This window comes from Elaeis guineensis, chromosome 6 (assembly GCF_000442705.2).
Source record: "Elaeis guineensis isolate ETL-2024a chromosome 6, EG11, whole genome shotgun sequence".
In the NCBI taxonomy this organism is placed as follows: domain Eukaryota; kingdom Viridiplantae; phylum Streptophyta; class Magnoliopsida; order Arecales; family Arecaceae; genus Elaeis; species Elaeis guineensis.
In genome coordinates this window covers 14196991-14221733 of record NC_025998.2, presented here as the reverse complement: position 1 = coordinate 14221733, position 24743 = coordinate 14196991, and the positions used below count along the sequence as shown (strand labels likewise).

At 40.5% G+C, this 24743-nt stretch overlaps 2 protein-coding genes across 11 annotated transcripts; one reads left to right on the top strand and one right to left on the bottom strand.

Annotated features, from left to right (window-relative positions):
* Nucleotides 1–8245: 8245 nt before the first annotated feature.
* LOC105047154 (cinnamoyl-CoA reductase-like SNL6) lies at nt 8246–10384 on the top strand (the record flags this gene model as incomplete). Its single annotated transcript, XM_073259243.1, is given in 3 exon segments — nt 8246–8446; nt 9518–9671; nt 9816–10384. Coding segments are annotated over 3 exon segments (666 nt in total), but the record flags the coding sequence as incomplete, so codon positions are not given.
* Nucleotides 10385–11155: 771 nt separating this feature from the next.
* Nucleotides 11156–16228, bottom strand: LOC105047211 (pentatricopeptide repeat-containing protein At1g71420). Of its 10 annotated transcripts, none has more exons than XM_073259234.1 (5): nt 13909–16227; nt 12339–12486; nt 12002–12247; nt 11725–11846; nt 11156–11479 (listed from the first exon to the last, which is right to left on the bottom strand). In XM_073259234.1, the coding sequence occupies exon 1, from the start codon at nt 16070–16072 to the stop codon at nt 13934–13936; it is 2139 nt and encodes a 712-aa protein (XP_073115335.1). In that variant the 5' UTR covers nt 16073–16227; the 3' UTR covers nt 11156–11479; nt 11725–11846; nt 12002–12247; nt 12339–12486; nt 13909–13933. The 10 variants fall into 10 exon arrangements, with proteins under 10 accessions (XP_073115335.1, XP_073115336.1, XP_073115341.1 ...); XM_073259235.1 differs by having other exon boundaries at nt 11156–11473; XM_073259240.1 differs by having other exon boundaries at nt 12141–12247.
* Between the last annotated feature and the right edge of the window lie 8515 nt (nt 16229–24743).

Sequence of the window (24743 nt, the reverse complement as noted above, 5' to 3'; positions counted from 1 at the left end):
ACTGGTAGATGTTTTCAACACAAGGCCAGTAACGTCGAAACTTACGTAAGTGGGTCATAGAACATATTGATCCTGTTAGCAAGTCTTTTTAGGTCAGCTTGATGGATCCTTTCTCACGATTCTAAAATCAAATTTATTTTTGCGTGTAAAAAGAAGGATCCACTCAGTTATGCGTATTATCCATGCCTTAAATTAAAGGATGAAATCGTGGCTGTGCACGGTAAGTTGTAACATGAGAAAAGGTTATTAATTAGATCAGATCTATCAATTGAACGACGAACCAACACGTATAAATATAAATTAAGAAAAGAGACACAGACAGAATAGAATGATATACATATATTTTGTGTTTGTTGGTTCATAGTTGGATGGATCCATCATGATGGATCTGATCCAACTAAAACTTTCATGTGATGCAAAATATCCATGTTTAGTGGTCCATATCTTGATCCTTCCAGTGATGTATGATAGCTATCTGAGAAGGATAATACTTATTTCTATTTATTTTAATTTTAACATCCATTAACCTTTTCCTCTGGCGGACTAGAAAAACTTCTTAGTTAGGCTTCTTAGTTCAAGGTGATCGATGTACAGGGATCGGTGGTTGTTCAATCTCTTCTGATAGGAGATTATCTCTATTGAGACATTTATAGCGCATTAGGTTGCTGTAAAAATCCAAGGAAGCCAACAATTGATTGTAAGGTTCACTTGATAGAGGCCAGAGAAGGACATCCAGGTGTTCGAGATATGGACATGAAATCAACTGTGGACTATACCAGCATCCTTTATCTAAAATATATTATAATATCAATATCATAAATTTTTATTAAATATAAATTATAAAAATATCTCATCAATTTTAATCTAATTTTATTTATATTTTTTAAAATTTTAAAATATTTTAAATTGATCATGTTATTTACTTGTCAACAAATAATATTAGTTTATCATTTTAATGGATAAAAATATCTTTTACTCATATAGGAAGGATCACTGATGAGGAAATGATGGAGATGGAGGAAGCTACAGGGAGAATGGAATTGTAAAGGTCAGTATAGAGAAGGAGGGAGGTGTCAAAAGCCTCATGGATGGGATTAAAGGAGAAAAATAAGGAGAAGAAGAGGATGAGGGAGATAAAGGATCACCGATGAGGAAGAAGCGAAGGTAGAAGGAGCCACTATGAAGAGAGAGGGCTCATGGCTAGATTTGGAGGAGGACAACGACAAAGAGGAGAAGGTGATGAAGAGGAAAGAGAGGAGGGAAAAGAAGAGTCACCGATGAGGAAGGGGCGGAGGTGGAGAGAGTCATCATGGGGAGGTGGAGAAAGCCATCATGGAGAGGAAAATTTCATGGGTGGGCTTGAAGGAGGACGATAAAGAGGAGAAATGGTTGAAGAAGGGGAGAGGGAAATAGCAGTTGCCGATGAAAAGGGATGGAAGTGGAGGTAGTCACCGTGAAGAGGGAGGGTTAATAGGTGGACTTGGAGGAGGAAGAGAATGAGAAGGAGATGTGGATTAAAAAAAAAGAAAGGATAAGAACGGGTTGCTGGCAAGGAATGGATGGATGTATAGGGAGCCATTGTGGAGGGGGATGACTCATGGGCAAGCTTGAAGAAGGAAGACGATAAGAAGGATAAGAAGATGAGGAGAAAAAGGAGGAGGGGAGAGGAAGAATCGTCGGCAAGCAAGGAGTGGAGGTAGAGGGAGCCGCCATAGATGGGGAGGGCTCATGGGTGGGCTTGAAGAAGGAGAATGATGAGGAAAACAAAGGAATGAGAAACTGGAGGGAAAAAGATGAGAGAGAAGAAGGGACATTGACAATAAAGGAGGAGGAGAGCAATCGGATAGGATTGACGAAGGAGGAGGTAGAGATAAGGATAGTTTGATCATTTTATAATATGATAATATTATATCATACTCATGTGATATCATTCCATTAATAAAGATAAACGGTAAGATTATATTGAAACATCTCGAAAATTTGAAGAACTAGTTTGATATTTTCTAAAATTAAGGGGATATAAGTGAAATCGAAATAGAATTGAAGAGATGTTTGTATAAACTTTCGATTTTTTATTTACCCAAAAAGTGGACCTCATCTTAAACATCAATCCATATGATTTTGGTGATCCATTTTATATTTTTAGGTTGCTAAATAGTGACGCTACAATCATGCCAATTTTTAGAATCAAGGACATACACATCCATCCCATGTATAAGAGTGAGCCAAAGTTCTATCACCATCCATCTAGTAAACTAGACCTGAGCATAGATCCGTTGCAGGCCACAGGCCACACCATAGAGTGCTGTACAGTCCTTGATGAATACCATCAGAGGATAGATGACCATCAAATAAGATAGTCCAAGAGCATATACTGTATCATATATAGCATGCATTGTTTGATGGCTATTTATATCCTGCCATCAAAGATCACTGCACAGTACTCTATGGTGCGGCCAAGTACCGTAGAGGATCCTATTGACCTAGAAGCCCATTATTCATTGGATACCTTTGTCTCGGGCCTCACTATGGATCTGACACAAAATGATTGTGGCCCAGTCATGTTGTCTCATTGGAGAAATTTTTTATGCACCACCTGCAGTGTAGAAAATCTGACATGGAGTGCACCACTTCATCCTATTGGATACTGCTTTTCAATACGTATTTAATATCTGCAGTTCTACTTTTTCGTTTGAAATTTTGAATGACGAAAATATCTCTCTATTTTAACAAAATTATAACATCCAAAGTGAAAATTATGGCATTGTGGGTCAAAATTATGACATCCTATCGTAGGACGTCATAATTTTAACCTAGAATGTCATAATTTTTTTTTTGGATGTCATAATTTTGTCAAAATAGAAAGATATTTTCATCATTCAAAATTTCAAAAAAGCGATAATTTTATTGGATAACAATGTCCTCTATTTTAATAAAATTATGACATCCAAGAAGAAAATTATGGCATTCTAGGTCAAAATTATGATATCCTGATTAAGATGTCATAATTTTGATCAGAATACCACAATTTTCATCTTGGATGTCATAATTTTGTCAAAATAGAGAGGTATTTTCATCATTTAAAATTTCAAACGAAAAAGTAGAACTGCAGACATTAAATAGACATTAAATGTGCGTTGAAAAACAGTGACTATATGGTCCAATAAGATGAAGCGGTGCATTCTACATCAGATTTTCTACACCGCAGGCGGTGCACAAAAATTTTTTATTCTCGTTGAGCAGCTAGCTGATAGACTAGCTCACATGGGGATCCAAATCAGTGAAAGGTTTGAAATCGATCCCACATCGCATGTCCTTCATCCACCACCTTGCGTGGCAATCAGGTACACCATATCAGCTCAGAAAAGTCCAGTTGTTGATTGAGATGGAAGAGATGCTACAGTAACATAAAACTATCATCCGAGAATGGTTCACAAACCGTATAGTATCACGCATTCACTATCAGGGGCCCACTTCTTGTGTGAGATTTCAGCATTGCCAAAGAAATGCATGTGATGAAATTGCTAACCCGTTTATATTCCATGACCTTGAGTAGAGTTGGGCATTGGGTCAGACCGCCACGAATCGGACGGTGCCTGGCACAGCTGGCCAAGCACTGTAGCAGGCCGTGCCCTAAGCGTTGGATTGGGCTGGGAGTTTGATGGCCTGCGGTCCAAATCCGATACGACCCTTCAAAGCTTGGGCTGGCACGATCTGACGAGTACGGCACAGCATGGCATGTGCCTAGGCTCGACACGTGCCCAGGCCTGGTACGGCACACGTGCTAGCCCATTTGGCACGATACATTTTTAAAGTTTTTATTTTAAAAAATAATTTTTATAAAATAAAATAGGTTGGGGGATAAATAAAAAAAAAGATAGGAGATATTGAAATTCTTTTTTGTAAAAGTAAAAATCACCTTGTAATAGTGGAGGATTTGGTATGGACCCCTACTAGTTTATTAATATAAATTAAAATTATACAAAAGAGAGAAGAGGGCTAGGCCTGACCTCCAGAATACAACGAGAGAGAGATAAGAAAATAAAGGTAACTCACCTCAACAAATAAAAAATAAAAATATATATTTTAAGAAATTAAGAATTAAAAATAAACCTTATTAATTGTCTATTATGTTTGTGTCATCCTCGTCATCGGATCCAGTATCATATTCTCCTTTATCCTGAAGTTTTGTCTCCACATCTAGTCAATCTTTAAAGCAGGACAGTATCTCAGTTATCTCGCCCATCATCCTGCTCCTCTTTTCATCCAGAATGCGCCGACTTATACTAAAAGCTGATTTGATACTACTGTAGATATCAGCACAGCTAAAATATCATATGTAATTGCAGACATAATAAGATATTGATTTTTTACACTCTTCCACCAGGCCAATACATCCAGATATTTATTTGATTTTTATCTAATGCAGAAGAAATTTTATTTCATAAATAAAATTCTAATTCATTGCTTAAAGATGAGAAGATGCAGATGAAGAAGATATATGTGAATGTCTCCTATGTATAAGGAATGAGAAAACAAATGATGAACGAGAGGTACTAGAAGTAGGTTGTGAAGATAGCGTGGACTGTCTAGATCCATGAATCTTTTCATCATATAATGTAAAAATATCATAAAGTAGCTGGGTTACCTCAGCTTTAGATGCTTCAAAATTATTGATTTATATATTTATTAATTTCATCAAGTAAAATATATATGCCACTTAATTTGATCCGTAGATCGAATACAGCAGCTAAGTTATGTATAGGATATACCATATCCCAATACTGATTTTATTTATTTTTTATTTCATAAATAATAGATATTAAAATATCATCATATCTATATTATGCAAATTGATCATAAATTATATATGCTTGTTATAAAAATGCACAAGAGGTTGGAAAATAAACACCAGAAAAAGTATTTGTAGCATTATAAAACTAACTAAAAAATCTTCTAATTTTTTTTTCCAATCATTTTCAGTCAAAATAAAGCCTAATCCACGATCATTTATGTATGCATTTAACAAATTTTTCTATGAATATGCATCATGAATCGTGGTATATATAGAGTTCGAATGGGTAACTATATCAAGTTTAAATTTTTTGAAATATTTATCATGGTCTAGATACAATTGTTTAAATTCTTGTATTCGTACTCTTGAAACATGAATAAAAGATACTGCATTTCTAATTTTTGCAATTATATTTTGAACCATGCCCATTTAAGCTTGAACAAAAAGATTCAAAATATGACATGCACATCTAATATGAAATAATTTTTTTATTAAGAATTAGATGAAAAGAGTCCTTCAATAATTGGACAGCTGCATTATTATTAGATGTATTATCAAATGTAACAGATATAATTTTATTACTAATATCATATGTAACTGTAGTTTGATAAATAGTATTAAAAATTTATTGGACAGAATAGGGATAATCAAAAGAACAAAAAGCAAGAATACGCTTATTTAATTACCAATCATTGTCTATATAATGAGCAGTGATAGAAATAAAAGACATATTACCTACAGTTGCAGTCCATATATCAGAAGTTAATGATATTTTTGCATTGAAGGCAGAAAGAGTTCCAATCAAATTATCCTTCATTGTTAAGTAATTAGTCATAGCTGCTTTTCTGAATGTACGTCTACTGATTCTTCTGTAAGCAGGTTGTAAGGCTAATTGAACATACTCTTCAAAATTTAAAAATTCACATAAGCTAAAAGGTAATTCATTCTTAACCATCTATTTTACAAGTACTTTTCTTTGATTTTCAAGATTATAAGCAAAAATTTTTACAGGACACCCTCTTGTGTATTAAGGGTGTTTTGAAGATGAGAATCACTTATCCTATGAGATTCTTATGTCTCTTCAAATGGCCAGTTTCTCCAGTATTAGCACAACTATATAATTTGGTATATTTTTTACATTTTACCTTATAGACTCCATTAACTAAAACTCTATCAAAATCATTCCATACAGTGCTACTAGTCCTTTTACGGGAAGAGGATCCAGCTTTAACAAAAGGGGCTTCAGAGGGAGTAGGAAGAGTTTTTTCTCCTCAAAAATAAAAAAAATGCCGACATGCATGGCGGCAATACTCTCATCATCATAAATTGTTATCTAAACTGAGTAAATGTAAAAAAAATAAAAACTAACACGTAACCAGCAAAAAAAATTAAGTAGAGTGGAGAGTTGGAGAGCCGGAAGAGGAGGGTCGAGCCGTCGGAGAGTCGGATAGCCGGAGAGCTGGGTTTGTAGAGCTAGAGAGATAGATCAGAATAAAGCCGAAGAGAGTATAGCGGAGTAACCGAAGAGCTGCCTTTTGAACTCCGACCTCCAAAAGAGGGATGCTTTCTCTTCTTGTATAACTTTTGAATTGCTAAACTATAATTGCTACTTGCTAAATATTGAATAAAAGAGAGAAGAATTGCTAAAAGAGAGAATAAATAGAAGTAGAGAGATTATAAAGGGAGAATTGGTTTGATAAATTGATGTGGTGAGAATGAAAGAGGACCCTATTTATAGAAGTTCCAAAACTTTCATTTTTCCAAAATATGCCTCAATCTAGCCATTTTTTAGCTGTTGGAGGAGTCAAAATGGTCATTTTCATAAAAATAGCCGTTATCAACCCCCTTCAAAAAAAAGAGATTTAGTCATTACGAGCCGGACCTGGTCTGTAATGGCATTAAACAGGCTATGCCTGGCACGACCTGTAACGTTGTTAAACGGGTCATGCTAGGCACAACTAGTTTAGACTGATGTTTTTAAAAAAATAAAAATAAAAGAGCCGCCCATCAGGCCCGCGTGCCGGCCATCAGGCTCGCGGGCCTGATGGGCCACGGGTCATGCCACGCATGGCCCACCAGACCTCGAGCCTAGGGTCGTGCTAGATCGGGATTCGGGGTAAACAGGCCGATGCGGGCCTGATGGGCCATGGGCCGTGCCAAGCACGGCCCACCAGACCTCGGGCCTAGGGCCGTACCAAATCGGGGTAAATGGGCCGTGCTGGCATAGCTCGTTTAGATCCTAGCCTGATGGGCCTAGATTGGGCCATGCCAGGCACGGTCCAGTGCCTAAGTCTAACCATGAGCATGGCTTAAAGATGGCTTTTTATAGTTATTTGCTCAAATGGAGATGTCGGAGGCTAAGCTCATTCAAAATAATAGTCCAAAGATATTTTTTAAGTTCCTAACAACCATCCACTTTACTAGTGTTATCGTCCGTAAACACACAAATCTTGCATTTCTAACAAAAGTCATAAACACTATAACATGTGAAAATGTTTCACTTAAATATTCTTGTAATCCTAACTATTTTTTTTACTTATTTGTATGTAGCTTAGCTTTGAATAAAAGGCTGTTCACAATTTTATTAATGGACTATTCTCTATAGAGAAATTCTTTGTGCATCGCAAGCAGCGTAAAAATCCGACGTAGAGCATACTATCTTGTCCGATTGGTCCATATCGTCACCACTGTCTAATGCATATTTAATATCTGTAGATTGATTTTTTCATTTAAAAATTTTGTATGTCGAAAATGTCTCTATTTTTTGAAAAAAATTATGACATCCTGTGATGTATTATAGTCCAAGATATCATAATATAGAAGGAGCATTTTGTCCAACCACTTTCCAACGTGTATTTAATATCTGTAGATCAATTTTTTCTTTTGAAAAATTTTGAATGATGAAAATGTCCTTATTCTTTGGAAAAAATTATGACATCCTGTGCATATTATGACATCTTGTATTATATTATGAAATTCTGTGGATAAAAATTATGATTTTCTGGATGCAGGATGTTATAATTTTATCAAAGAACAGAAATATTTTCGTCATACAAAATTTTTAAACAAAAAAACTGATCTGCAAGCATTAAATACTCGTTAGAAAGCGATGATTACGTGGACTAATCGAATAAGATGATATACTCCACATCGGATTTTCTACACTGCCTACGGTGCACAAAGAATTTATCTTCTCTATACACATCGTAATGTCCACTTTCATATTCTGGATCCACCTTTCTGACTTTCTAACATCTATGTTTCATTAAGTAATATACTTAATTTCATCTAATCTTATTCATTATTCGCTAGCTACTAGGTGAACATGATCAAATTCCATTCTTTCAACCACACAACTAAGTAAAAAAAAAAAGGGAGAAATAAGATTATTTTCATTTATCAGATAATTTGTATTTAGTTCCTCTCTCTTGTTGGTTGCAAACTCTACAGAAGCACATGGCAGATATGGAGGCAAGAGTGGCAGAGCGAGTGATTGAAGCCTGTGTGCGTACACAATCTGTCACAAGGTGTGTATTTACTTCCTCTCTTCTAGCTTGTGTTTGGCGGCAGAACTCGCCTCGTAATCGCCGTCTCCCCACCATTGTTGATGAAACCTGCTGGAGCGATGAAAGCCTCTGCCGGGAAAAAAAGGTGACTCCTCCGAAAGCATTGCAGGCATAGCATAGGAGAGATCCCTTCTTGGGAAGCTGAATTGATTTGTTTTTTCTTTCCCTGAAAAAATCTTAAGAAATTTCACTGGAGGCATGGAGAGACTACTTGAAAAGTACAAAATGCTTTCCAAAGTTAGCCGCACAACAACAACAACAAAAAAAAAAAAGAGTTTCCAAAGTCTTATAATTTTGTAATTTTTTGAGAAAAAATTGTAGATGGTTACCAAGAAAAAGGGAAAAAATTTAGATCTATGAAAGGTGACATTAAGGACCATTTTTGTATAGCCAAGCAGCTTCTCATCTCCCGTGAAAGTAGGTGTGAAGCGACCTGGAAGGAGAAAAAAAGGTAGTTAAAGAGATTGAATCCATGGATCCCATAAAACCCATCTCTTTGGAAACCAGGAATTCCTTTTTGTTTCATGGGTTCTGGTATTAAAAAACCGAAGATCAAGGGAGAAATGACCTCCCCGGTTTCAATCAAACAAGATGGTGCCATTCAGAAATTCAGACTTTCAAACTGTAAACTATCAAACTATGATATAATGGTTCACGAAAGAAGGCATGAAGAATGAAGGAAGAAATTGTTTTCTTTAATATTTCTCATATCACAATATTATTTCACACAATATCATACACCCAGAAGTTGGAAGTCCTGCATAAATAAGCCATAATTTCCAACCTTTGCTAATTAATTTCCAATCAAAGCTCAGACATTCCACCAATACTATCTATTTTATGCAGCATGGTGGCATGGATAATCTAAGTTTCAAAACACTTGATGAAGTCAGGAAGAATATATAAAATATAATTAGGAAACATTACTAAAATATTCAGTAAGCTGGCATCTCTCCTCTTAGAGTTTGCCCTCTCAAATACTAGGTACTGCTCGGCTAAAGAAAAAGAATATATTTTCTTCTTGTTTTCTGAGTGGAAATAGGGGAAGAAGGACATTTCCTCCTGAAATATATATTTTCAATGATATTACAAAAAGCCTACCAATCTACTCTGCCTTCTTCAACTCTGGAAACCGACTTCTCTCAAATGGTTGCAGCTATGGCTTGCATTGGGAAAGACAATGGCAGAGAAAGCAGCTTGGCGAGTGGCTCGAGGAAGGAACTTGAAGCTAGTCACTGTTTGCCCGGCTCTTGTCACCGGACCACGATTTTGCCGTCAGAACTCCACAGGATCCATTGCATACCTCAAAGGTGACGACTCTTTCCTTGCATCATATTCATGCCTTTGCCTCCTAATTTGAATTGAGCTCCATGAAGTTCTACAGTCAAATATCACTATTCACCAGCAGAGTTCTACACCATGATTCTGAGAGCTTCCCTCGTTACACCATGCAGGAGCTCATGAGATGTTTGCAGAAGGATTGCTTGCGACTGTTGATGTGAACAAAGTAGCTGAGGCTCATGCATGTGTCTATGAGGCAATGAGTGGCAGTGCTTGCGGGCGGTATATTTGCTATGATCATATTATCCAAAGAGCTGAGGAGGCGGCTGAATTGGAGCGGCAACTCGGGATTGCAAACAGGATCTCCGGAGAGACCCCCACCGACCACCCAACCTGGTTCAAGCTTTGTAATAGGAAAATTTCCAGGCTAATGTCATCAAGGAGGAGGTGTTCTTATGACGTCTACTCGATACTGTACAATTAGAAGCTCAGGTATTCAGGTACATGACCAAAGACTCGGGAGAGTTCAGATGGCATTGCCACAACAGACTCAGTGATTGTTGGCATTCAGGAGCTTCCTAGTGTAAGAAATTGAGAAATTGATGGCAATGTCATGGAATCAGGTTGGAACAGAGGATTATTGGAGAGGAGTGGAGGAAGACCTTTGTACAAAGTTTTTGTGTGATCAAACTGACGTGGCAACACGTAGTGGGAATGGAAGAAAGCTTTTGAGGCAATCAAATTTGTTGTCCTAGTTTAGAGAAGCAACTGTTCTATCCTACAAAATGGTACTGAGAGAGAGGAGTTATGCCACTACGAACTCTTAAGCGGTGGGAAGTAGTGTTACTGGGTGCAGATTTATCACATGAACCTTTCATTTTAACAGGCAAATGATACTGGAATTAGCAATAATAGATTAAAAAGCAGTCGTTAAACAGTGGAGTAAAGCATAAACGGTTAGATATGAACAAATTATTTCTTTCTTCTTAGGATCCAGATAGATTTTTCAGTTTTGAATCCTTAAATCTTGAGAGCAAATTGCATTCAAGTTCAACAGAAACTAATAATATCATTTAATCGTCTAGATTCTAGTAAAGGAAGATACCAATTTGATCTAAAGATACAAGAGATCAAAGTAGAACTTCTCACTCTTACAGTGAAGGGAATTTCGGTGGCATAACCATGACGAAATGATAAAGGAAAGACAAAACATGAACTTTGGAAAGAAAATTGATTATAATCATCGCATGAAGCCAAGCTTAGATTGAATCCAAAAAGGGAATTCCCAAATTAAATTCAAATAAGAGAACATTTTGTAGACAAAATCTGAATTGACTTCCAGAACTTCTTGTAGATAATAAAAATGATTTGAAAACTCAGAGTTTTCAGGTTATACTCCAGCAAGTTTCACTCCAAAATCTTTATCCAAACAGATTTCTGTAGATTCCTCCTGCAATGTTTAAAAGAACTATGATTTTGGCCTAATACTCCCTTTTTTCAATAAACAAACGCCTTTTTAGTCTCTGTTGACTGAAAATATTATTACTGAAAATGTTTAATTTCTGGCCCATGAACAAGTGTATGAAACATATTCAATTGTCTACAGAAACAGGGCAAACTTTGTGCAAAGGGCTACATGCTAATTGTGTCAAGACTAAATATAAAAATTGCAGCTAAGGACTGAATGTCAAGCTCCCGATATGTCACCAAGTCCGTCGCATGAAGCCAGGGTAAAGGTGCACATCTCTAACCTCAACTTCAACGGCAATCCATCATATCACATGTTAATCATGCAGCTCGTGTGAAGATGTAGAAGATTGTCATTCGGTACCTGTACCTAAGAATATTTGTAAGATACGTGAAGACATGAGACAGGTTATCAAGCAGATGGCAGCAATCACAAAGCACAATTGATGCTAAAATATTTTCTTTAAAACAGCATACATGTAATTTTTCAGTTACTATGATACTTTTTAACTCAAAAATCAACAGATGGCAATTAATCATGGTCATGAGTTCGACATTTCAGTATAGGCAATCACATAATTTCAGCAACACTTAAGAAAGATAAAAATAAATGACATTTTATTTGAAGTACTATTGAGAAGTCCAACATCAGAATGTATTGTTTCCTACTGCCTGGAAGTTCCTTCTGTACCGATTGAATTCAAGCATGTTGTTCATGTTTTCCTGGTAGCAGATACCTGTTAGGGAAATTAAAGATTAAGACCTTTGTAAGCTGAATGAAAGAAAGATTAGAAATTGTAAAATGGGTTTATTAAATGGAATGCAAAATGCCAGAAGGCTTGCATATTATCCAACACATCATGGTGTATATATGGAATACAAACATCTTCACCTTGTTATTTAGGCCGTTACCCAAAACGCCCTTTACATGCGTCTGAATATGCATTTCAGGAAGGAAGAATATATGAAACAAATAGCAATACAGCTGCCAGATTTCTGCAGTCATTTATAGGTACAGATGGTCAAATTACCAGCAAAACCACAAGCTCATAGCTCACCAATCCAGGCAACTGTTAACATCATCTCCCCTTCCAGTATCAGGAATTGTTGAAAAATACAGAAATCACCACAGTGCATCCTAAAAAATTAAAATAACAATAATATGTTAACACATTCTTTGACTGTTGGTATATGTCATTACCTCTGGCTGGGAAGAGAAGTGCACTTACAGATAATGAATAGCATGTAGCAGCACTCACATTAAACAATGTCACCTCAGGCAGATTTTGAATCATTCTGTCCAAACCTTAACATAGGACATCCATAAGTTTTCATCTGATTAGCACTAAGGGAAGAAAGTTGAGCTCTCAAACTTGTCTGCAAGGTAACTTAAAAACATTACCAAATTATGTACATGTGGAAAAGAAATATCGCTCACTTAACAAGGATAATTAGAAGCAATTTTGTGCACAGTTGCACACAAAAGTGGGACAATCATTTTAAGAATCATCACGCAATTCAGTTAAGGATCTTTAGACACATCAATAATTATCATATCACTTTGTTATTAGCAAGGAATTGAGCAAATGAAAAAAATTATTCAACTCTCCAAGTCAAAGACATGGTATTAAATAGAAAATAAAAGATGGCATCAGAGTTCAAGCTTATAGCAGGACAGGAGCACAACTCGCAAGGAAATGATGGACATAGAACCCTTAATATGTCATGACCGTGTCAGCAATATACACCAATCAATTTCAGCACAACCTGGTGTACAGATCACCCTCATTGGGACACATCACTTTAAAAAGCTGATCTCAGGATCCACATTTAATAATCAATATTTCAAAAGCTAGAATCAATGTGTAGTGAAGTTGAAAATCTGGGTCATATTATGATTCCCTCAAGGATTTATTCAGTCATAGGTTGTAATAGTTATCTAACAAAATCCAATTGGAAATTAAGTATACATCTTTCTTTCTGCAAGAGCAATGTATTACACACTCTAATAAAGCTTAGTTGGCTTAACAGATTGTTCATACTCAGTTCACTTCTCATCCCTTCTAGTTTCAATTAACCCATAAAATGTATAACAGAGTCCTTGATATTTGAGCTGTTTGCATGTTGCTTCAGCAACTCAACCTAACGAAAAAGGGTCATCCTAGATGTAGTTGCCATTATAAGTATGCAATGCTCGCTTACAAATAAATATTGAGCAGCCAGTTGTGTTTCTAGAAGATCTCATATTACTTAATAACACTGACGGTTTCTGAATGCTTGATGCTTGAAGTTGATTAATTTTTTAACTTCTCGATCTCATTAGGAGAAGAAAGGTCTTGAGCTTGAGCAGAACGATGTATAACACAAACAATGCTCTGGTAGATAAGTTTTAAATAAGATGATGACTGACAGAAGAAACTCAATAGGGTTATCCTTCCAGAATTCCTCATCAAACAACTCAGTTATATCCAGTCAACAAAATACCACCAAATCAAGATTCTAATGAAGGATGTGTACCACTAAGTAAACTGTTTATCCTTTCTGAAAGAATGTTTTATAAACTCAAATGACAACTGGCTTTCCATAGGATCTTTCTTCTGGGGGAAAAAAGTTTCAGAAAATCAATGGAGTAACAAATATCAAACTAATTCTAGCTATTGGTGCCTATACTTTCAAGATGAGGTGCAGTTTATTTGCACAATTATGTCTATGATTATTAAAGGTGACCTACAAATTTACAACAATATGAAAGATTTAGCATTTAAATTTGCCTATCTGAAAATATGATGCCCTACATACCTTTTTATAGGGGAGACAATCTTGATCACCAATAGTCACCACATGAGCAGAAACCATCAACAAAATGATGGAATCGGTTTGCATCCCTCACTATAATCTCTTTCTTGACACCTTTAGATGCCAGCTTCATGAAATTGTGGCAATCCTCACAGATCCTGATATTCTTCATAATTCTTATACTATCCTGAGTAGCAGAAGCATTCATAAGTGCGAAAGTCAAGGCCAACTTCTCACTATGATGCAAAAGTCGCTCTTCCTTATGCTCCTCCTCTGTCTCATGTGATACCAGTCTTGTGTCTGCCACATAACCCATTTCCTTCAGTTTATCTGCAAGCCTTTTGAGCTCAACATATATTGCTTCTCGTTGTGGGTGGTGTCGGCCACCCACTGAGAACTTATGAACATGTTTCCCTATCCCAACCCAGCTCAGCCCTGGCTCTTTCTTCACCCCACACTCCTTCATCTCCTTCCTCACAAGGGCTGCATCACCTAAGCTTCCGGCCTCACAATAGATGTTGGACATCATTACATAACCAACTGAGTTTTGGGGCTCCAATTCCATCAACTTTTGAGCTGCTTTTTCCCCAATCCTGGCCTCCCCATGCTTCCTGCATGCCCCAAGCAATGCACTCCATATGACAGAATCAGGCACCATAGGCATTCTGTTGATCATATCCTCAGCCTCTAACAGTTTTCCAGCACGCCCAAGAATGTCAACCATGCAAGAATAGTGATCGAGCTGAGGGGTAATTCCATAGACTTCAGACATAGATTTAAAGATATCCTGACCTTCAGTTACTAGCCCACAATGGCTGCATGCTGTGAGAAGTCCAACAAATGTGGCAGAATCACGTGGAACATCCATATGTTCAAAAGCTCGCAATGCTTCCCTGCCTCGGCCATGAGCAGCATAAGCTTTGATCATTGAGTTCCATGATACCACATCACGAACCACCATTTGTTCAAATACACTCTCTGCAAGCTTAACGCTACCACACCGAGCATATGCATGGATCATAGCATTGGAAAGCACCATGCCATCTCCAAACCCAGACCTCACAATAAGCGAATGGATAGCCGAGCAATGCATCTCCGTTGCAAATCCTGCACAAGCCTTGACAACACTAGAGAATGTATACCTATCAGGTTCAAAACCATGCCGACGAAGCTGGCAAAAGAGACGGATTGCCTCTTCAGGCTCTTGCTCAGCACGTGAAGTTATGATGCCCGTCCAAGAGACAATGTCATGTTCCTTAACCCCCGAGAACACTCTATAGCAGTCGTCCACACTCCCACCAAGCCCTGAGTAGGCCTTCACAAGAGCAGTAGCGACTTCGGCCTGAGAAAAATGACAGGTTTTTACTGTGAGACAGTGCAATTGGTGGCAATCTCGAAGGCTAGAACATGAGGGGATGATGCTGACTAGTGTTGCCCGGTCAAACCCGATGCCAATCCGATGCATGTGGGCAAAGAGATATAGCGACCGGCATGGTTGACCATTTAGGTTGAGCCCTGCAATCATGGAATTCCAAGTGATGAGATTTCGGAAAGGCATGGACCGGAAGACGGACCAGCCATCGTCCCCATGGCCGGCGCAGCGGGAATACATGGTGATGAGGGCGTTCCCGACGAAGACATTGGCGTCAAGGGAGATCTTAGAGGCGAGGGCGTGTACCTGGCAGCCGCAGCCGTAGTGGCGGGCCCCGGCGCAGGCGCAGGCGCTGAGGGCGGCGGCGAGGGCGAACTCGTTGGGGAGGTGGTGGGAGAGCATTGCGGCGAGGAGGCGGAAGCAGCGGTCGTGGAGGCCGTGTTGCGCGTAGCCGGAGAGGAGAGAGGTCCAGGAGACGAGGTTGCGGTGGGACATTCCGTCGAACAGGCAGCGGGCGATGTCGAGGCGGCCACACTTGGCGTAGAAGTTGAGGAGGTGGTTGGAGAGGAAAAGGCCGGGGGAAGGGTGGCGGGAGAGGAGAAGGCGGTGGAGGGAGCGGCCGGCGGCGAGGAGGCGGTGGCGGGCGCAGGCGTGGAGGACGGCAGCATAGGTGGAGGAGGGATGAAGGGCCGGGGATTGGAGGGCGGAAAGGGCCTCAGAGAGGCGGCCGAGGGAGCAGAGGCGAAGGATGTGGAGGGTGCCATCGTCGGGGGAAGGGTCGGGGGCCTCTGCCATTCGCGCATGGCCAGGCGACCGGCACCGAGGAACATACAAGGTAAGCTTACGGTGAATAATGGAACAAGGGCTCGAAATGCGCCCGGTACGGCCCTAGGCCGACGAGGAGGGCCGATTTCCGTCCAGGTTTTGGGCCAGGCTAGAGACCATTCAGGTAGGTTGCATATGAAATAGAGTCTAATAGAAATTCTTTGTGCACCACGGATGGTGTAAAAAATCCGACGTGATGCATACTATTTTATATGATTAGTCATATAATTATTATTTTTTAATATATATTTAATACTTATAATTTTATTTTTTCTTTAAAAATTTTGAATGTCGAAAATATCCTTATTTTTTGAAAAAAATTATGACATCTTATGTCTTTATTATAACATCCTACGTATAGGAAGTCATTATTTTAATGCAGAATATCATAATATATCACAGAATATCATAATTTTTTTTAAAAAGTAGAAGTATTTTTACTATTCAAAGTTTCAAACGAAAAAATAGAACTGCAGGCATTAAATACGTGTTGAAAAGTAGTGGGACAAAAATGCCTCTTCTATATTATGACATCCTGGGCCATATTATGATATTCTGTAAGCAAAAAGTCATAATTTGATGTAGAATATCATAATATGCCACAGGTTGTCATAATATTTTTCAAAGAATAAGAGTATTTTCGTAATAAAAAATTTTTAAACGAAAAAATAAAACTACGGACATTAAATGCGCATTGGAAAGCAGTGATTACGTGGACCAATCACATAAAATGGTGTGTTCTACCAGGGGTGGAGCCACTTTTTGTATCGGAGGTTCAATTAAACCCCCAAATTTTGGTGCAATACTCTTATGTAAATATTATCCAAAAAATTTTGTATATATATATTTTTGAACCTCGATAGAATAAAAAATTTTATTTAGCTTAGTAGTTAATTTGAATCTCCACCCTCCATCTCTCATGTTCTAGGTTTGAATTCTTTCTCTTATTTTTTTTTATTTTTTTCTCTTTTTTTTCTCTCTCACTTTCAATAAATGTAATGTTATTAAATTTATTTTTATTTATTTATTTATTTTAATTTATATATTGAATCCTCACTATAAAAATTCTGGCTATGCGACTGCACTCTACCTCGAATTTTCTACACTACCTGTAGTGCACAAAGAATTTCTCTCGAGTCTAAATAAATTTCATTCCGGACTCATGATGATACTTTGCCCAACCAGAAGTTTGAGCCTAGATTTGGGCACCATTATGACCTAAATTCATTATTTGGATCTTTTATTAGGGTTTGATTTTTTTTTTCCACCCTTTTTCTCTTTTCTTTCTCTCTCACTTTCAATTAATATAATATTATTAAATTTTTATTTATTTATTTATTTTAATTTATATATTGAACCTCAGGATGAAAATCTTGGCTACGCCACTGCTCTCCATGTCGGATTTTTTGCACTAACTGCGGTGCACAAAGAATTTCTTTGAACTCTAAATAAATTTCGTACCAGACTCAAGATAATATTTGGCCCAACCAGAAGTTTGAGCCTAGACTTGGGCACCATTATAACCTAAATTCATTATTTGGATCTTCTACTAGAGTTTAATTTTTTTTCCTCTTTTTTTTCTCTCTCATTTTTAATTAATTTAATATTATTAAATTTATTTTTATTTATTTATTTATTTTAATTTATATATTAAATCTTAGGATGACAAATCCTAACTATGTCATTACGCTCCACATCAGATTTTCTATATTGCTTGCGGTGCACAAAAAATTTTTTAGAGACTAAATAAATTTTATACCAGACTCAGGATGATATTTGGTCCAATCAAAAGTTTGAGCCTATACTTGGGCATCATTGTGACCTAAATTCATAATTTAGGTCTTCTACTGGGGTTTGATTGTATCTGTCACATGAAAGAATGATTGCACTTTGCACAGCTTTGAAAGTTGTGCAACATGCAAGCTAATGGTTCATGTTGCAAAAGATAATCAATCATTCTTTCGTGAAGCACGTACGATCTGGACCCCTTTTCCTTTGCGTCTTTTGGATTAGGCCCGAGTAATTTGTGACAATTAGCCCAAGAATTCAGTTCAACCATGAATTCAATTGTGTACAGCTTTTTGACCCAAATGGCCTTATTCAGTTGCACCCAATTCAGTTTCATGTCATGTCTCAAACTTGGGCTCGAGCAAAGAGTTGGAACTGAAATTTTTGAGCCTAAATCCAATGTAAAGTCTGAATAAAAATTTTTGAGCCATGCTCGAGCAGTGTTGTGGCCCGATGCAATTCTAGCTTTATATGCAACACAAGATCTTATACACCCTATATGAGATTTGTGCAAGTGGATGAATGGCAAAGTTTGGAGTGAAGATGTTGGTATAAAAGTTTTCAAATTTTTTTCTACAAAAAAATTTACAAAGCTTAATATGCGTGAAACAATGCAAAGTCGGTATTTCTGAGTGGACTCCGTTGCCCAATGCGCATTTGAGAAGCAAGCATATGTTGAAGTAATTCTCTCTGCGAACGGTAGAAGTGGAAGCTACCATCTCATTGTGGAATCAAGCCACATGCAATAAATGGAGAACAAAGCCCCAACTTCTCTCCACAGCTGCTCCCTTATCCTTCTCTTTGAATAATAGCTGTGGAAAATATAACTATTCCAAGTCTCTCCATAGACTTCGAACAGCCTCTCTCGAAAAATAAAATTCCTCTATGACCTATTGCTTCATTCCTTTGAACTAATTGACTTGCATGGACTGGTCTGCTTTCGCCTCCATCAAATTTACCAAATACCAATCCCAACTTCTCCACACAGCTGCTCTCTTATCCTTCTCTTTGAACGATAGCTGTGGAAAATATAGCTATTCCAAGTCTATAGCTATTCCAAGTCTCTTTGTGGACTTTGAACAGCCTCTCTCAAAAAATAAAATTCCTCAATGGCGTACTGCTCCACTCCTTTGAACTAATTGACTTGCATGGACTAGTCTGCTTTCTCCTCCATCAAATTTATGAAGCACCAATCGTCAAGCTTTCTTGACTGAACGACGGGTGGATGATCCAACAGTCTTATATGTAACACAAGATTATAATTAAAAAAAGCATACTTTGAAAATATTATTTTATTAAAGAAACAATATAAGCAAAAATAGTAGCCTTTATTTACATTGTAAAACACCGTTGCAATGATATATTGTGTATTGTAATAGGCATAATCTTCCATGTTATTTTATGTAATAAGATGGTGAGGTGGATGAACCTATTATAACTGAAGTTATAGTGTTGTTGCGGCCAATCGCCTCATCGTCCGATCGCCGGGGAGCGTGCACCTGCAAAAGGAAGTCCGCACTGACCGGAGGCGGCTCCGGCGGGGACCCTCCGATGGTCAAGTCAGAGAGATGACTGGGCAACAGTGAAATATAGACAGAGAGCTCTGAGAGAGAGAGAGAGAGAGAGGAGCGAGCCTGCCTTTTTGGGAGAGACGGAGCGGATCGATCCCTTGCACTGTTGCCTTCCCCGGTTTATATAGTGGAGCACGGTATGGCGCCGTCATTAATGGCGCGGACAAGTGAGGAACTGTCAACTCACTGTGGACTGTCAGAGTCGCCGTGAAAATGTCATGTCGCCGCGCGGCTGTCAAATCACCAGGGTTGACAATGCCCTCGTTGGGACAATGCCCCTAGGTAGCCGTGCCGCATGTCGCTGTCAGAGCTGACAAGGTCTGGCGACTGTACGGCGATCGGAGGAATCGGCCGACCCTAGGTCGGTGGCCAGCAAAGTGGCGTCGGGTTCCTCCATCGGTCGACGAGTTTCATGTGAGTCGGCCATCAGACCTCTGGGTTCAGTCGGTCGGGATGGATACGCCCGACATATCCCCAGTCGGCGATGGACTGTTGAATGGCCGGTGATGGCATCCGTCAGTCGGTCGTCCCGACCGACGATCGGTCGGTCTGTCGGCCAGTCGGAGTCGTCCGTCGGAGTCGGTCGGAGTCGGCCGGAGTCGGCCGGTCGCTCGGAGTCGGCCAGTCGGTCGGTCGGGCCGTCAGTCGGTCGGTTGGTGGGTATCCCCCAACAGTTGCCCCCCTCCACTCCCGAGTCGGATGGTGATCTGGCCGACGCTTCTATTCGGGCAGCAATCCTGGACGACTGGGAGTGGATTTGTCATACGCATAGATCCGACCGTACCGTCGGCTGATCCGACGTCAGACACCTCATAAATGCCAAGCGACCCGGACGTCTAGTCGGCGTCAGAAGTCAGACCACACATCTTGTCGTCGTCAGACGTTACGTCGGTGTCAGAAGATCGGGCGCCGGACGATACGGCGTCAGACGACCGGATATTCGGCGCCGATCGCGGGAGAGTGGGCCGCTTGTCAGGTGTCCCATCGGGAACGCGAATCGGCGCGGGCGCATAAATGCGAAGCCGCGCCCCGCGTGCCGCGTGTCGAGGTGGTTGGCCGGCGCCCCCTCCGGCATTTAATGTGGGCGGTGCGGCCGTCCCGGGACGGGGCACGCGGGGCGCGGCTTCGCATTTATGCGCCCGCGCCGATTCGCGTTCCCGATGGGACGCCTGACAAGCGGCCCACTCTCCCGCGATCGGCGTCGAATATCCGGTCGTCTGACGCCGTATCGTCCGGCGTCCGATCTTCTGACACCGACGTAACGTCTGACGACGACAAGACGTGTGGTCTGACTTCTGACGCCGACTAGACGTCCGGGTTGCTTGGCATTTATGAGGCGTCTGACGTCGGATCAGCCGACGGTACGGTCGGATCTATGCGTACGACAAATCCACTCCCAGTCGTCCAGGATTGCTGCCCGAATAGAAGAGTCGGCCAGATCACCATCCGACTCGGGAGTGGAGGGGGGCAACTGTTGGGGGATACCCACCGATCGACCGACTGACGGCCCGACCGACCGACTGGCCGACTCCGAGCGACCGACCGACTCCGACCGACTCCGACGGACGACTCCGACTGGCCGACAGACCGACCGATCGTCGGTCGGGGCGACCGACTGACGGATGCCATCACCGGCCATTCAACAGTCCATCGCCGACTGGGGATATGTCGGGCGTATCCATCCCGACCGACTGAACCCAGAGGTCTGATGGCCGACTCACATGAAACTCGCCGACCGACGGAGGAACCCGACGCCACTCTGCTGGCCACCGACCTAGGGTCGGCCGACTCCTCCTATCTCCGTACAGCCGCCAGACCTTGTCAGCTCTGACAGCGACATGCGGCACGGCTACCTAGGGGCATTGTCCCACCGAGGGCATTGTCAACCCTGGTGATTTGACAGCCGCACGGCGACATGACATTTTCACGGCGACTCTGACAGTCCACAGTGAGTTGACAGTTCCTCACTTGTCCGCGCCATTAATGACGGCGCCATACCGTGCTCCACTATATAAACCGGGGAAGGCAACAGTGCAAGGGATCGATCCGCTCCGTCTCTCCCAAAAAGGCAGGCTCGCTCCTCTCTCTCTCTCTCTCTCAGAGCTCTCTGTCTACATTTCACTGTTGCCCAGTCACCTCTCTGACTTGACTGTCGGAGGGTCTCCGCCGGAGCCGCCTCCGGTCAGTGCGGACTTCCTTTTGCAGGTGCACGCTCCCGGCGATCGGACGACGAGGCGATTGGCCGCAACAGATTGACGCGTCAGGTAGGGGACAGCATGACAAAGACAAGAGCTCAACATCGAGGATCACTGGGTCGGCGAGGCGCTCTTCCCGTCGGGAAGAGGCCTCTCCGCCCCCACCGACGGCGGAGCCTAACTCTCCGAGCCCTGCAGTGACCACGGAGGCCCAGATTGCGGCCATCGTATGGCAGATGACCGTACTGACCGATGCAGTCAAAAGCCTCCAGCAGCAACCGGCGGCCCGACCTATGCCTTCCAGGAGCAGCCGCCGACGACCGCGCCGATCCCTGTCGCCTCCATGCGAGCGCCCCCAACAGCGCTCCCACGGAGAAGAGGAGGGACGACCATGGCGCGACGACCGACGGTCCCAGCGGCCCTCTCCTTCCTCGTTGGAACGGGCAAGGAAGGAGAAACGGCCGCGCACACCGTCGGCCTCCCTCTCAAAATCTTTCGGAGACTCCACTCCTGGGGTCTCCCAGCGTCGACGAGCGGACGACTACGAGCGACGGTTCGAGGAAATCGACCGCCGACTCGCCCAGTTGCAGATGGACGGCCAGAAGTCTTCCAACGACGTCGACTTCCAGACCGCCCAACCTCTCTCCCGACTGGTCCTCGACGAGCCGATTCCCAATCGGTTCAAAATGCCGCACGTGGAGCCATACGACGGCTCCACCGACCCAGTCGACCACCTCGAGAGCTATAAAGCTCTCATGACGATCCAAGGGGCAACCGACGCTCTTTTTTGCATCGGCTTCCCCGCCACACTCCGCAAGGCTGCCAGGGCTTGGTACTCCGGTCTCCGATCGGGTAGTATCCATTCCTTCGGGCAGCTCGAGCACTCGTTCGTGGCCCATTTTAGCACCAGCCGAAAGCCGCCGCGAACGTCGGACAGCCTTTTCTCCCTCAAGCAGGAGAAAAATGAGACGCTCCGACACTTCGTGGCGCGATTCAACGCGGCCACACTCGAGGTCCGGGACCTCAACGAAGACATGGCTGTTTCGGCCATGAAGCGGGGCTTGAGGGCGTCCCGATTCACTTATTCTCTGAACAAGACCCTCCTCCGGACTTATGCCGAGCTACTGGAGCGCGCATACAAGTATATGCGCGCGGACGAAGGAGCGTCCGACCGATGCTTGGCCGAACCCAGAGCCCCGAAAGAGAAGCGGAGGAAAGGTCGTGAGCCTGCCGAATCCAGCAGGCCCCCGATCGATAGTCGGGTCTCACCACCCCGACGAATTCAAAAGCCACCCCGACGATCGGACGACGAGGCGATTGGCCGCAACAAGTGTTATAGGAGCTGTCATTGTAAGTCAACCAAAGCTTTCACTAGCAGGGACATCCTTTTGTTTGGTAACCAGGAGATTCTAGGATTGATTATTAGATAGTGCATCTCTAAATATCTAGATTTGGGTAATTATAAAATCAATACATTTCTCTCCCTTCCTCTTAAAAAAAAAGAAGCAATTATTAGTTTAAGCCTTGGTATATCAAACTCAAAGTAGAGCACAAGCGATGAAATTTAAGAAATTTATGTAAACCATCCAACACAATTTCATATGTCCAACCAACAAAAAGACAAGATGAAGGGTTACAAACTTGCTCCCTCATTCATCTCATCATACGTGGACATGGAGGATGGGTACAATGCTGGTGGCCAATGATCGTTGGATGGGATTTGCATGCGGAGACAAGAAAAAGCATTAAGAGATATCATTCTATCATCTCGTAAATAAATTTAATTTTGAATTAGTATTTTTTATATTTCTAAAAGATTAAATTAATATACTTTTTTATTCATATTTTTTGAAAAGATTAAATTAACATGGTATGTTTTTATTAATAGAAGGATATGTGTAGAGTTCCTTACGAGTGGCTTGATGATAAATTTTGACTAGACATAGACATTTGGATGTATAAATAATGTCTCAAGTAACATTATAATAGTAAAAAAAATTATTTAAAATAAATATGGGATATTTGCAAGCTTTTAAGACTAAATTTATTTTGATTGCATAGATTCTTTGTATATTTTTTTGAATGCATTAATGAAAAAAATAAGCCTACATGAATTTAAAAAAAAAAGATAAATGAGTATTATAAATATGAGATTCCATTTTGAGAATAAAAATGCCCTCACTGGTGTTTGCACAAGGTTAGGGGATGAAACTGTCCATTTATGATCTTCGTAACCTATTTTTTTGCTGAAACAAAGAAAATATGAATCTATTTTGGAAAACTAAAATTATAGTGGCCTATGAAGACAAACTTCCCAAGTGAATCATAGAATATAGTTTGAAATAATAATAAATAAATATCACATCAGTTAAAAATAATATTTTTATTACTAATAAATAATATAATTATTTAAATAAATAAAATACTAATAGATTATTTGAAAATAAAATAATAGATGTTATAATGACAATTGTTATTGATTGTTACAATAGAAAATAAAAAATGATAATTTAGAAAAGCAATATTTACCCTCAAGTCATTGTGAACTGTCGATCATATTAAATTATAATATTTATTTATGCTAGTATAGATATTTAAACTTTAAAATATTATTTTATTTAGATTAATATTAAAATTATGAAACAAAGATACATAATAAATATTGCAGTCTAGTAATGGCCACTATTTTAAATTTTATTTTTATGCAACAACCGACAAAAATATTAAGATGGTTTTTTACGATGTTATAATAATAATAACGACTAAACAGTATCTGTTCTCCTCTCATCTCCTAGGAATCATGGTGGAGAATGATTTTGTCTGGACCCACCCTAAAAGTTCGTGACTGGTCAAGTCTTATTAGTTTGAAGGTGATGACTCCGGCGAGATACGACTCTCGCGTGGCGTGACGTTCTATCTGGAATTTTTATGCATGCCTACGGTTCCTTCTTTTTGGTACGTTACACTACCGTTCCTCATAACGCAAACTAGCCAAAATGCTACATCGACACTATCGTTTTACGTCTCAGACCAGGTCCAATGGACCCCGCTAAATCCCACGGTGGACAACACGCCACATTACCCTTG

What these genes read in the sequence shown, in the direction of transcription:
- LOC105047211 (XM_073259238.1), bottom strand. Translation starts at nt 16,072, where the DNA reads ATGGCAGAGGCCCCCGACCCTTCCCCCGACGATGGCACCCTCCACATC.